The 12,107-nt window shown below is 40.9% G+C and overlaps 1 protein-coding gene across 7 annotated transcripts in view; it reads right to left on the bottom strand.

Moving 5' to 3' along the window:
* Nucleotides 1–234: 234 nt before the first annotated feature.
* Nucleotides 235–12,107, bottom strand: part of scn8aa (sodium channel, voltage gated, type VIII, alpha subunit a) — a 62,540-nt gene continuing 50,667 nt past the window's right edge. For all 7 annotated transcript variants that reach the window (XM_049581120.1, XM_049581116.1, XM_049581122.1 and 4 more), the window contains exons 22-27: nucleotides 8,150–8,434; nucleotides 7,748–7,801; nucleotides 7,130–7,267; nucleotides 6,924–7,028; nucleotides 6,533–6,803; nucleotides 235–5,623 (exon numbers count right to left, since the gene is read on the bottom strand). In XM_049581120.1, coding sequence (XP_049437077.1) covers nucleotides 4,464–5,623; nucleotides 6,533–6,803; nucleotides 6,924–7,028; nucleotides 7,130–7,267; nucleotides 7,748–7,801; nucleotides 8,150–8,434 — 2,013 coding nt within the window. In that variant the 3' untranslated portion in view covers nucleotides 235–4,463. The remainder of the gene's footprint in view (nucleotides 5,624–6,532; nucleotides 6,804–6,923; nucleotides 7,029–7,129; nucleotides 7,268–7,747; nucleotides 7,802–8,149; nucleotides 8,435–12,107) is intronic.

Here is a 12,107-nt window from a genome sequence, read left to right as displayed (position 1 = left end):
ACACGGGGCTCTTAACAAATTCAATAAGTCCATTACATTTGAAAGGCTGCCTTTCACGACCCTGTTACCACAGCGCCACTCAGCTCCATTTCACAGGATGTTTTGTGATCCAGTTGCACCCACAAAAGTAAAATAATAATCACAAAATGGTGACCGCTACTTAAAGTGCACACTGAGAATATGAAATAAGCCTGAGGGAAAGCAGAGGAGGAAAGAAACCCAACACACGAGTCGTAACTGGAAGGCTGCTTTATTGGTAATAAAAAGGTTCGTGCTCAAATGAAGACAATCTTTCATATATTCTTACCAAGAGTCCAAGTGGTTGTGCAACACACCATCATATTGTACTGTATATCCTCTTTTTTATCACGGTGTCAAATGATAACAACAGTTTGAAAAGCACTTTTTAATTTTTCAGCAAAAAGAAAAAACGCCCATAATAAACCATGCTAAAAAAGAATGAGTCCTATAATCAAATATTGATACAAAAATAAATTTCAGATGGAAACAGAAACATTGAAGAAATAAAACAGAAATATAGAAGGCAAGCTGCTTTTTCACAAGCCAAGTGGGTGACACACATAGCACTAAGAACAGGACATTTTTTGAGTTAGCTGTTTTTCTGTTAACATCACACACTGTTGAATATTAAGATGAAGTGGGGTGTCTGGATGATCCTCCGGCAGTATTTCTGACTCGACATCCCTGATTAATGTTGTGCTCACCCCCAAACCTACACCCACCACAGTTTGGAAATATGTTCTTTTTTTTGTTCGTTTTTTGTTTTGTTTTTTTCTTTGTTTTTTTTTTTTTTTCTTTTCAGTGTGGAATCGACATCCAAATTCGCAGAAAAAGCAGAAAAAAGGCACATGCCATTGAGTGGAACACTAGAAACAAACCATTCAACAAAAGAAATGTGAGGATGAGAAGCAAGTACATGATTGTATGCATGTTGAGCTGTAATGGCACTGATGTGTGGGTATGGGGGGGGGAGGCCCTGGGGGTAGGAACCGTCTCAGGGTGTATGAGGCAGTCAGTCACACCAGCTGACGTCCTCCAGGGAGAGATCACTGGTAAAGTTGGTGGGCAGTGAGGAGTCAACTGTGTGTGTGCGTGTGTGTGTTTTGTGTCCGTGACTGTGGGTGTGTCCTGTATACTCAGTGAGGGTGAGAGATATGACAGTAAGTGAGAAATGTGCTGGTAACATTATCCTTTCATCATGATCAGGCTACAATCCATGGCAAGCAGCTCCAGTAACATCGCACATGAGCTATTCCCCAACATAGAAGGGTGCTGGAAACAACCAGTTTTAGACATCCACTGAACGTGTTGCACATAAATCAAATGTGACAAACAGTGTTCTTCTGTTTTATGTATATACATATAGACATATATGTATACATGTATATATCTTTTGTATTATATAATATCTATATTTCATTCAATTTCCGTCAACAAAGTGAAAAGTGTCTCAAAAAATCCAAAAGGTAACAAATGTGACAAAGGGCATAGCTGGAAGCCATTCTATATTATTGTTATTATTCATTTTTTGATTATTAGTAGTAACATTTTTAAAATTCCGTATTTACAAAAAACACAACAAAGCATGCCGATAAAATAAAAGAATATAGTACAATATTTATAGTTTCTCTCAAAAAGTTCGTTCTTTTTCAGCGATTGTGCCATTTACATCATAGCCTGCACTGTACATATATATGTTTTTGTGTTTCTTTTTTGACTTTTTTTGCATGTTTTTTTTTCTTTTTTTTCTTCAAGTGTGAATGTATCATTCTAAAACATTACATCCAAGATGAACATGGGTAAATTGGATGGCATACTCACTCCGACTGTGGTTTTCATTGGGAATGTATTTGGTTTCAGTGTGCAGCAGCCAAACTGATTCGGAGACCTCATATTGTAAACAGACCTCAGTTATTTGTTACAGACAGGGGGTTCTGGTACAGGCAGTGTTAAACACACCAAAATGGCATTAGTGGTGCGACGAAGGATGCCAGATTTTTGTCCAGTCATCCACTTATAAATAGGACCATCACTCCTGTGTAGAAAAAGAAATGGCAGGAACACCTAAGGAGGCAGTTGTGTCTTGTCTACCACTTGACAAAGCCTCAGGTTTTTTTTATTTTATTTTTATGAAAAACACCCACAAAGCTTATTATACAACATAGCTGCGTCGATGTGAGGCCTGCTGATGTTTAATCTCGACAAGTGTTTGCATTACTACCTCCATCTCTGGCTAATTATTTTTGAAGCGGGTGATAGTACTTGAAAGCCTCCAAGTATGTGAAAAGATGGTGCAAGCCCGGGTCCAACACCACACAGTGTTTAAGAGGTCCCACAAAAGCACAATGATACACTGACAGACATGGGACTTTCAGCACTCTGACTCAGACCAAAGCACTTTTCTTTTCTTCCGCACTTCCATTACTCTCTTGTATTCATGGCAGTCAGTCTAAAACCCTGAAGGGAGGGGCTCTACCTTTTTATTATTGGTCCACGTTTTGTGTTATTGATCACCCAGCCACCTCCCTGAAACATCAGACAAAATCCATTTGATTCTACAGTCCAAACCACAAAGCCCTTCATGGCCATCCACCTTCCATACATGCTAGGCACGACAAGGCATGTCCTTGTGACAATTCTCTGCTAACTCGGCTGTGTCAGATGGTCAGTGTCACTCTCACTGATCAAATTCTTTTCTGAGAATGATTGCATCACAAGGACATCAGAGATAGACTTCAAGGCTTTTTTTTCTAAAGCTGGCAACTCAAATTGTCCGAAAAGCACTACCTAAGACATCATTCACTGGGAAATTCTGATGCGGGTCCGACGGAGTACAAAAGAGGAACTTGAAATGAAAGACTCAGTTAAGAGTACTGTCTAATGTATATAACTAAACATGGTTTTCAGTTTTTCCACTAGCCCAAAACAAAACAACAAAAAGAATATAAAAAAAAATGAAACCATATTTTCGTCCCTTCTCCTGGAACTACAGCATTAGAGGGGATACCTATTGACACTTGGGTACACCAGACCCTTACTGGTGCCACTTATGGATTCCTTGGCGTGAAACATCACCTGCTCTCATTGCCGTAACAGGGACCACATGTATGATGGATGTAAGTAAGCAAAGAGATGTAAGCCCCAGATTTGGTCCAGGACATGGCCCTCCAAATCTGTGCATCCTCATCGTGAGGATATTCTGCTTCCGAACACTCACACGCTCCACACTCTGTCTATACTACTAACATTCAGAGCAGCAAAAAAAACAAACTATTTTCTAGTGTGTTGTTGGCTGATCCGACTGAGACTTCGCCTCTGAGTGCTTACATCCTTTATTCACCTGAAATTTTAATGAAGGGCTGAATTAAAAGATCTGTCAAAGAGCAAAACTAGTGAAGGGCAGGATCAGACAACTATCATTCCCCAAATATCCTATATATCATTATCCAAAAATCTCCATTTTCCAGTTATAGTACTCGTAATTTTTCCAGTGGACAGCCTCAAACTACAGTCAAGCCACTGCAGTGGTCTGAGAATTAGTGTCTTGTGGACTATGATTACTCATGCATGATTCCTGATCAAAACATGCCTTCATGCAAGTCATTTCTATGCATTGAACAAGCACAATAATTATTATTTATCTGGAACTCGGCCTGAGCAAGTCTCCTTCAGCCCAAGTCAAAACAATGACTAATGACCCCTACCCAGTCAGTGTGAAAGCCCATGTAGAAAATGTCTTTTTCAATGTCAGTATAACAAAGAGGAGATGAAAAGACCAGTGACATGGGCTAAATGTTATCTTTTTTGCTGCTCAAATAATGTAAAGATGCAAGTATACTCAGCACAAACAAACAAAAAATTCTTTGTCTACGCTTCTGGGTTTCCCCCTCCCTCGCTAGGGTTTCTGTCCTCGCTAAACTTGCTTGGTTGATTATTGTTTTCTTCTTGATAAAGATGGTAAACGCTGTGTTACAGACTCTCCTTTAGACTGCTAATACAGTTCTAGCAGGATCTGTATGATCCAGTCCCGTAGCATTGGAGCCTCGCTGCGGCAGTTGGCTGGGTCCACACTCAGGTGGTGGCAAGGATTTTGCAATTCTTCGATCATCTTGCAGAGATTTCTGTGCCTTGGCAGTTGGTCCCCAAAGAAATGTGTGTCATTGGCCAGCACACTGTAAGTCATTTTGTATTTGTTCCTCATTTCTATGAACTTGGTCACTATGCAGCAAAGTTCCGTGGTAAACTGATTGTGTTTGGTTCAGCTGTCTTTGATGACATAAGAAACCACATTGCCTCAGTAGTATTGAGTCTGTAAACATTTTTTTGTATTTTTTTGTTGTTTTTTTTCTTACTTGCAAATGATCACTTTTTCTACATTTGTTGGGTTTGGGCTCAGAGTCTCATCTCACTGTGTTTTACTGGAATTTGAGAGTCACTGAACCTTAACACTTGGATTCCCACTCATCTTTTTGGTTTTTGTCCTTCTCTTTCCTCGCCCACTCCTCCTTGTTTTCGTCCTGCTTCTCCTTGTCAGGTTTGGTCACGCTGTCGTACGATGGGAGAGAGGCTGTGGATGGCGTGCTCTCCTTCTTCTCTTGGTTGGTCCCGCCATTCTCAAGCTTGTCGTTAGTGAAAATGTGACGCTTGAAGATGATGCCGCGCCGGATGAGGTGGCTGCGGTAGGCGTTCTGGATAGTTCTGGCGGAGACATCCTCCTGTTTGCGGCGAAGAGTGGTGGTGATGGGTTCATAGGACACCTTGGAGGGGTTGGCTGCCACAAAGCGCTCCTCCATCTGTTGCCTCAGCATGTCCAATTCACCACTATCACCAAGCACTCGCTTTGTGAAGGCAAACAGGATGTCCAGGCAGTGAATGCGATCACCACTCACCATGGGCATGTCCATGGCAATTAGTTCTATAGTGTTGGGCTTTGGCACACGAAGTGGGTGCTCCAGGGCGTCGGCAAAGTCAGACAGCTTGGCAAAAGTGATGAACTGAGAGGCAGTGGGGTCAAACTTCTCCCAGATCTCATAGAAGGTCTCAAAGTCATCCTCACTGAGTGGATCAGCACTTTCCTCTGTGGCCACGCTGAAATTCTCCAGGATAATGGCAATGTACATGTTGACCACAATCAGGAAAGAAATGATGATATACATGACGAAAAAGAAGATTCCCACTGAGGGGTTACCACAGTCGCCCTTCACAGATGTACCAGGGTTCTCCAAATTGGGATCGCAGTCTGGTGGGTAGTTGAGGATCGGCAGGAGCAGGCCGTCCCATCCAGCCGACGTGGTGATCATGAACAAAATGATCATGCTGTTGCCAAAGGTCTCAAAGTTGTACAAGTCGTCAATTCCCGCTCCATGTTTTACATAGCCAAAGTTAGACATGCCGAAGATGGAAAAGATGAACATAACCAGGAAGAGCAGTAGGCCAATGTTGAACAGGGCTGGCAGTGACATCATCAGAGCAAAGAGTAGTGTCCGGATACCCTTAGCTCCTTTAATCAGACGGAGGATACGGCCAATTCGAGCCAACCTGATCACCCTGAACAGGGTCGGTGACACAAAGTACTTCTCAATGAGGTCAGCCAGGAACATACCTGAGAGAAAGGACAGGAAAAAGGAAAAGAAAAACAAAGGAAGAGAATAACATTAGAATACAACAGACTTAACCTAATCCCATTTCGTATTTTTACCACTACCCCTTGTTTTCAAGTGCCACCTTGCCCCTCGGGACAGAGTCAAAACGGGCAGTGGTTGATAACTTCCCCTATGACATGGGACAGCCCTTCAAGACCCTGATCCATTATCGGTATGCTGCCGTTTAAGTAAACAGATGCGACTAGTGTTGCCGGACATTGCGAATATGCTGTCTTCTGCAATGGAGATTTCTATAGCATGGGCTACAGGCATCCTTCAGCAGCTGTCAGGATGCTCATGATTCGTTCAGAACTTAAGTCTCAAGCTATCAATCAATCAAACAAGTCATCAAAGAAAAAATAATACTGTTTCATTATCAGGCCACTAGCATTGCTCTGTAGGCGTTAGCAACCCGTGCTCCTAACCAGCCATTCTGCAGTGATACCAATTAGAGGAGTGGTAACAAGTGCAGCAACTTCACTGCTAGCCTTTAGCTAAATTCCGGGTATCATATGCCATCAACGGAGGGGGGATGCGACATGGAAGTATGAAAAAATGTGGGACTATCATGCACACATCAACAATAACAATGTAACGTTAGCTAATTAGCTGGTTAGCTACTGAGTCATCAGCATACTAGCTTTTTTTATGGTGGCTATAAACAAAAGGATCACAAGGGCAATGTAGGTCCTACACTTCACCCTGCTCCTCTATCCCAAGAAGAATCGGGACACCCTACCCCTAGATGTGAACACGCAAAATGAAGGCGTAAGGCATAGCTGGTAGGGGAAAGGGATGTATTGGGATAGGGCCTTGTTATCATCAAGCTACTCCCTCATCGTTCTGTGTCTTCCACCTCCTTCACTCACCGACAATAGATAGAATGACTACCACCACGTCAAAGATATTCCAGCCATTGGTGAAGTAATAGTGGCGAAGGGCAAACAGCTTCAGCAAGAACTCTGTGGTGAAGACTACAATAAAGATGAAGTTGACCCAGTAGAGGACGTTCTCCGTTTCATCTGACTGATCGTCTGTTTCCACCATCATGGTGACCATGTTGAGGCAGATGAGAATCATGATGGAAATGTCGAAGACTTGCTGCGTCACAAAGTCAAACACCATGCCCTGGACCTTGTTCTGCGAGTAGAGAGAGAGACACAAAGAGGGATGAAGTTTACTGAGGTTTCAACCCAAAGCATCATGTGTTGAAAAATCTGAACACTTCCTATGTGGGTACCCAGAAAAGAAAAAACATACCTGTGGTCGAGGAATAGGTTTTTGTGGCTTTTTAGACCCCAGTTTTTTCATGGCATTGTAGTACTTTTTCTGTTCCTCTGTCATGAATATATCCTGACCTCCAAAGTAAAGGGACAAACACAGACTTGGTTATAATCCCATTCTGAAACTTTAAAATAGAAACTCCTAAAGCATAATAGGGGATAAGGAGACAGAACGGGTCTTATCTTTTTCTTCTGCTGGTTGAAGTTGTCAATAATCACACCAATGAAGAGGTTGAGGGTGAAGAAGGAGCCAAATATGATGAAAACGACAAAGTAGATGTACATGTAGATGTTGACTTCATAGTCGGGCTGGTCTTCCACCTTGGAGGGAGGTACAATATTAAAGGTAGTGTTGTATTTTAATAACAAAATAAAAAAAAAAAAAAAAAATACAATATGACATTTCTGTAAATATGGTTTCTTTCTTAAGTTAAATGAAATTACTGAAGCTACTGCCAGCAGCCAGCAAACTTAACTTAGAACAAAGACTGGAAACAGGGAAAAACAGCTCATTCTAAGGTAAGGAAAACATGCTGATTCCTATTTTCAGGAGATTATACACAAAACATAGTTGGTGTATTAGTTTCTGCCATATGGTCCACTTAAATCCTACACATTGGACCTTTAAGTCAGCTGGCTGCAGACAGTAGCTTCATACTTGCATACAATTTTCTCATCTAACTCTGAACAAGAAAATGAATAAGCAAATTTCCACCTTTATCAAACTTTCCCTTTAAGACCTGCTTGTAAACAGTCTGGTATACAACATCAAAATATTAATTGAGGAAGCAATGAATATACCTCTCTGGAATCCACGGCCGCGTACATAATGTCCATCCAACCTTTGAATGTGGCCTTTCAAAAGAGAGACATGACTAAATACGTTTGTAGAAACCAAAAATTGTAAATTAAAATCAAAGAAACTCAAACCAAAACTGATGCATGTCCTGTAGTATAGCTTGTGCATGGAAAGAAACAAGTAGATGAAGGAAAGGGTGTGGAGAAACACCGAATATAAGCAATGAATAAGAACAGAACTGCCTCAGAGTACTGTGAGAGCAAATGGAGTTTGAAGCAACAACAGACCCTCAGGTGGCGCACATAAAAAAAAAAACAACAACAGAAAAGTGCATAGGAAAATGAGAAAACCAAGTTAGCATGAAATTAGAAATGGAGTGAGGAGAAGAGGAGCGACACTCTCACCACTTGCAGCAGGGCCAGGTAGCCAGCGCCCACATTGTCAAAGTTGATCTTGACGTTCTTCCACCTGACCTCGGTATAGTTTTGTTTCATGAGGGCCTCACACTGGGTCTTGTTGTTGACCACGTCGACAGAAAAGTATTCCTCTGATGTCTCATTGAAACAGTAGTAGTACTTGCCCGCAAACAAGTTGACCCCCATGATACTGAAAATCAGCCAAAAGATGAGGCAAACCAGCAACACATTCATAATGGAAGGGATGGCACCCACCAAGGCGTTGACTACCACCTAGACCAGACCAGGGAAGACAGGATATGACATGAGGACCAGGAAACAAACACAGCTCTTTCAACCCCTCTGACAAGACACAACATACTGTTATGGCATTACACTGAGTACTTTAAAAAGAGCTGTTAAACCCTTTGTTACAGGTGGCATTAAGAGCAGCAGTTCAATCCTATTATGAGTTAATGTAGTCGAAAATAAGCATAGCTCACCGCTGTGATGTACGTACGAAGTGCAGGGAGTTAATGGAAAGGGGAGCTGTATTGGTCCCTTTCTAATTAGAGCAACACTGATGTGACTCTGAGATGCTCTTTGATCTGTTGAAGCATGCGGCAAGAAGTGCTTAAGGGATGCTCAAGCGCGCGTGCACGCGCGCACACACACACACACACACACACACTATAGAAAGCACATATTTATGATGTAAAATGTACAATTCATAAACTTCTTTATGTAAAACATGATAATTTTGGGACATTTTGTGATTTTAAGATAAAACAAAACAAAACAAATAGTGTTTGCTACTACTGCCTACCATTCATTAGAAAACTTTAAAAGACTTTGAAAATGCGTTTTAAAGACTAAAGGGTAACATCATCTCTAAAACTAAAGAATATGTAAGTTTTTAGTCACACAATACAAGATTTTTCAAAGACTGGGGATCTTTCAGGGTCACTATCTGCAAGCTTATAACTAGATTCCTTTTGAGATTATTTTTCATCCTGCTCCTGGTGGAAAATATTTAGCCAAACTCCCTTTTAAAAAATGTGACATATTAATAGTTCCTTACATGTCTGCACACACACTATAAAAGACCTCGTATGTCAACGGTACTCTTGTCAATTGCATATCAGTATAATCCATAGAGATAAACTGTATTTACCTACAAACATTACATTTTGGATTTTGTCGCCTCAACTCGCCATTCAGCCTTCTGTGTTTAGCTGCACTATTTTAGAGGGAGAAGACTGTGGTAATGAGAGGTAGACTGTTTCTATAATTTCGATCACTAAAATACACTCTGGTTGGTGGATCAGATAGACGCCAAATTAAACACAGAATCTTGTTCACCCTACCAGTTTCTTCTCCTATTCCACAGTCCAATAGAACAGAGACTTGCTCATCCCCGGAGTTCCCTCCATATTCACTGACTACCCGGTTTGCTGCCTCCTGTTGATGCTGGAGAGAGCGCACCTAGCGGTTGCTGACACAGTTTAGTGAACTTCAGTGAACTTCACTATTTGCATGAGCCGAGACTAAAAACGGCAAGATAAGAAAAAAAATGACTTAAGACAGCTTGGACTGAGTTTTATGACAATCTTCCACAAAACGATTGTGATCATGGGAGCACACACCAACTGAGGTAAAACTCTCATTATGTTATTCCGACACTGGAAACTTGTCTGATGGTAACACTGCCTGCAAAGTCTGGGGTAAAAGTATAAAACAGAAATAGTGAGTTCAAATTGTACACTTTACAACATATGTGACTCTAATATTGTTTTTCATAAGGCTACAGACACACACCATACATAAACACACACTCAGGCACATGCTCACACACTGCTTCCCGGGGGCTCTTTTCTAAATCTTTATCTCTCCGAAGACTTAATGTAAAAAACTTTTAAATGCTCCTATTATTATTTCACCTTTACATATATTTATTACATTTATTTTAATCCAGAAATAATAGCATTAAATAATAATGGGAGCATTTGACAGGTTTGTGAGAAACACAGTTCATAATATTTTGAGAAAATAGTTGTGCTCATATTTGTAAATGTTAACTTTGTAAGCTTAAAATATCATTTTTAAAGTGTTTGCCATACCACTATGAAGTGTCCACTCTTACCACCCCAACCTTAGACAGTCAATATTCTTAATTTAATGACCCTTTCCCATAACTAAGTCAAACAATAACTCAAACTAAAGCAGTAAAAAAAATCAAGTTACGAATAATAATTCCCACCACCCAAAATCTAGGCCTTTCAAGCAATCCAATCTGATTCCCCGTAGATTTATCATAGCCAGTAATAAGCTCAGCACATAGTGAACCGCTCACTACCAGTGTTAGGCAGGCCGACCAGCAGCTCTCAGGCAGACAGCTGAGCATGCATGTCTTTGGCAGACTCGTTTTATGGAGCCATATTCCCTCCTCATTACAGACAGACAGGGAGGAGCAGGATTCTCTCAGCGCGTACACGACCTTCACAGGCTGACTCGTGCTGAATCTTAAATTTGAGCTGTACAGAGGGCACACCGTTAAAATATTGTGCCTAATATAAAATGCTAAAATGTTTTTTCAAATATAATTATAGACCTATAAAAAACGCTCTTTCCCTCACGTTGTTGCCATTGCACTCGCTGAGAGAATGACTCCTTGCTCGATCTGAGATACAATTGAACTGCTTTCAAAAACTCAGTGTTTAAAAAAAAGAATTAGGCCATGCTGTGTGGAAAGCATTCTCAGAAAGAGGGAAAATGGCTTTCAAAAATGCATAATGTGCATCAGCAGTTATAGTACATGCGTGTTACATGGCATTGTGCAATCTCAAGAACCGCTCAAATCAATAAATAAATAAATAGAGAAATGTGTGGATAGAGAGATAGCAGCTAAAGAGGTAATGGTTGAAGCTTTGCTTATGCGTCTGACGAGCCATTCTGATATTAACATGGTATCTGACAAATATCTGCAACACATGACTGCTCATATAACATGTGTTGGCCTGCTCCTGGTGAAGACAGGCCATTAAAGTGATTGGGGTTTGGAGGTTACATCCAAAGGCCCCGTGATGACTGATACCCTTAATAGCTGGCAAAGATAAAACTACCAAAATCAATGTCATTTCAAAATCTTTGATGAAACTTAAAGGTCAGCAGGTTCGTCAGGAAAAAGGGGATTTACTGAAAGTGGGGTAAAGATGGCTAGAGATGTTGTCATTCCTGTACAATGCATTGCTTAAAAAAGTAAGACCAAGATTACAAAGCAGCATTGAGAGAAAGAGAGAGCAAAGTAGGTAGTCAGAACAGCCCGTTTTCATTGCATGTTAAGCAGTGCAATGTGTCCAATTGAAGCTGCACTGCTCGCTCAGCGCTGTTGAGTTGCGTTGGCCTCAGCGATGCGTCGTGCCGTAATACTCAACCAGCGGGGATATATATATACGTTCTCATCATTCTAACTCTCCAGAATCTCTTTCATACGGTGTCATCTCTCCATTCATGTACTTCCCTATTCATTTATTTATTGCTTTGACCTCAAATTTTCTGTTTTCAGTTCAAACAAAATGGTAACTCAATTGATGAACATAGACATTACAGTAAAAAATTGATACAGCAGGGTCAAATTCCTCTGTTTGTTTCCCTTTGCATGACTGGGCCACCCGCACCATTCTTACCACATACACCCAGTGAATAAGGTCATTCATAGGGGCACTGGTATTAATACACTCTATTAAAGCAAATGTGCCATGATGTCCAACCCCAAAAATGACATAATAATTAACAGGTCTATTTCCCATCCCACAATTAACAATTAAACCTATGAAATTTCAGTGAAACATTCATGACAACATCCATAAAGCCTATCCAGGGCCTAAAAGCATTGATGTCTCATGTGCAACGGCATCACATTTTAGTCGCTGGATATCTCGTATGAATGAGACAATAAATTTACAAT

The sequence above is a fragment of the Epinephelus fuscoguttatus genome, linkage group LG7 (genome assembly GCF_011397635.1).
Source record: "Epinephelus fuscoguttatus linkage group LG7, E.fuscoguttatus.final_Chr_v1".
Lineage (NCBI taxonomy): Eukaryota > Metazoa > Chordata > Actinopteri > Perciformes > Serranidae > Epinephelus > Epinephelus fuscoguttatus.
Note: the sequence above shows the minus strand (reverse complement) of the source record. Positions and strands in the feature narration are given on the sequence as shown.